The sequence below is a fragment of the Nannospalax galili genome, unplaced genomic scaffold, assembly GCF_000622305.1.
Source record: "Nannospalax galili isolate Female #2095 unplaced genomic scaffold, S.galili_v1.0 C49149335, whole genome shotgun sequence".
Lineage (NCBI taxonomy): Eukaryota > Metazoa > Chordata > Mammalia > Rodentia > Spalacidae > Nannospalax > Nannospalax galili.
The window spans coordinates 1-1589 of NW_008477611.1; the positions used below are offsets into that span (position 1 = coordinate 1).

The 1589-nt window shown below is 48.0% G+C and overlaps 1 protein-coding gene across 1 annotated transcript; it reads left to right on the top strand.

The window, feature by feature from the left end:
• The first annotated feature begins 157 nt into the window (after nucleotides 1–157).
• Nucleotides 158–1051, top strand: LOC103728447 (cell migration-inducing and hyaluronan-binding protein-like). The gene is made up of 2 exons (XM_008826459.2): nucleotides 158–430; nucleotides 614–1051. The coding sequence occupies exons 1-2, from the start codon at nucleotides 158–160 to the stop codon at nucleotides 740–742; spliced, it is 402 nt and encodes a 133-aa protein (XP_008824681.2). The 3' UTR covers nucleotides 743–1051.
• Nucleotides 1052–1589: the final 538 nt, after the last annotated feature.

Sequence of the window (1589 nt, forward strand, 5' to 3'; positions counted from 1 at the left end):
TTTGTTTGTTTGTTTGTTTTTGTTGTTGTTGTGACAATGGCTTGCTATGTAGTCCTGGCTGGACTTGAAATCACAATGTAGACCAGTCTGGCCTTGAACTTGGGGTGGACCTTCCACCTCTGCTTCCCAAGTGCTGGGGTGATAAGCGGGAACCACCATGCCTCACTTAGATGAGGAGGGAGTTCTAAATACCCAAAGGAACACTCGGATTCCTCCTGTGTGCAGGTTGCTCTTCTTGAAGCTAAAAGCCCAGAACGAAAGGGAGAAATTTGCCTTCTGCTCTGTGAAGGGCTGTGAGAGAATCAAGATTAAAGCTCTGATCCCAAGGAATGCAGGCGTCAGCGACTGCACAGCCACTGCTTACCCCAGGTTCACCGAAAGGGCTGTAGTGGATGTACCAATGCCCAGGAAGCTCTTTGGGGCTCAGCTGGTGAGTGGCCATAGCAGCCTACACCCTTTGCCTCCAGGAGGCTCAGACCCAGCTGGGCTCCCCTCTGCTCAGCTCCCCTCTGCTCAGCTCCATGACATGGTTCTGAGATAGGGCACAGGGCAGGTAAGGGGAAGGATCATCCCGACCTCACAACCTCACAACTGGACTGTGTTTGTTTTCCAGAAGACGAAAGACCACTTCCTAGAAGTGAAGATGGAAAGTTCCAGGCAGCACTACTTTCACCTTCGAAATGACTTTGCTTATATTGAAGTAAGCAATGTTGGCCCTGCAAGGTCTAAGGGGGTGGGGTAATAGTCACTTGTGCATCGCTGGCCACAATACCTGACAACTTAAGGGAAGAAACATTATTTTGGCTTATGGTTTCCGAGAGCTTTGATCCATTTTGGTGGGAGGGCACAATGGAGCAACTCAGCCCATGGAAGCATGAGCAGGACCAGGAAGCAGCGAGAAGGGAACAGAGGCCAGGAATAATTTTCTCAAAGACAAATTTTCTAGTTTGCTTTCTATTGCTGTGATAAAACACTCTGATCAAAAGCAACTTAAGGGAGGAAAGGGCCTATTTCATCTTACATCTCCCAGGTCATAGCTCATCATTAAGGGATGTCAGGGCAGGAACTTAGAGGTAGGAGCTGAAGCACAGACCACGGAGGAATGCTGCTTACTGGTTTGTTCTTCTGATCTGTGCTCAGCCTGCTTTCTCATATAACCCACAACTGCTTGCCCAGGAGTGGCACCATCTACAGTAGACTGGGCCCTCCCCCACCACTCAAAAATCAAGTAAAGGCCTCATAGACATGCCCACAGGCCAATGTGATAGAGGAAATTCCCCAATTGAAGTTCCCTCTTCTCAGATGTGTCAAGTTAATAATCAAAGCAAACCATGACAACCTGCTCATAGAATCCTACTTCCTCCAGCTAGATTCTGCCTCCTGCAGGTTCCAAAGCCTTCCAAAACAGTGCCAAAAGCTGGGGAACAAGCATTCAAATCATGAGCCTATAGGACAACTGTCAGACTCAAATTATAATGGGTGATACCGGTGTCCTAGGGCTGTTGTGATAAGTTGTCAGGAGCTGGGAGGGTTAAAACAAAAAATGAACAGCAGACCCCAATCTTATCTAAAGGAATATTGACAACTGA

Bases quoted from the DNA above. Each gene is read 5' to 3' on its own strand.
- LOC103728447 (XM_008826459.2), top strand. From the start codon at position 158: ATGCCTCACTTAGATGAGGAGGGAGTTCTAAATACCCAAAGGAACACT. The intron at 431-613 runs GTGAGTGGCCAT...TTTGTTTTCCAG, and splicing joins AGCTCTTTGGGGCTCAGCTG to AAGACGAAAGACCACTTCCT.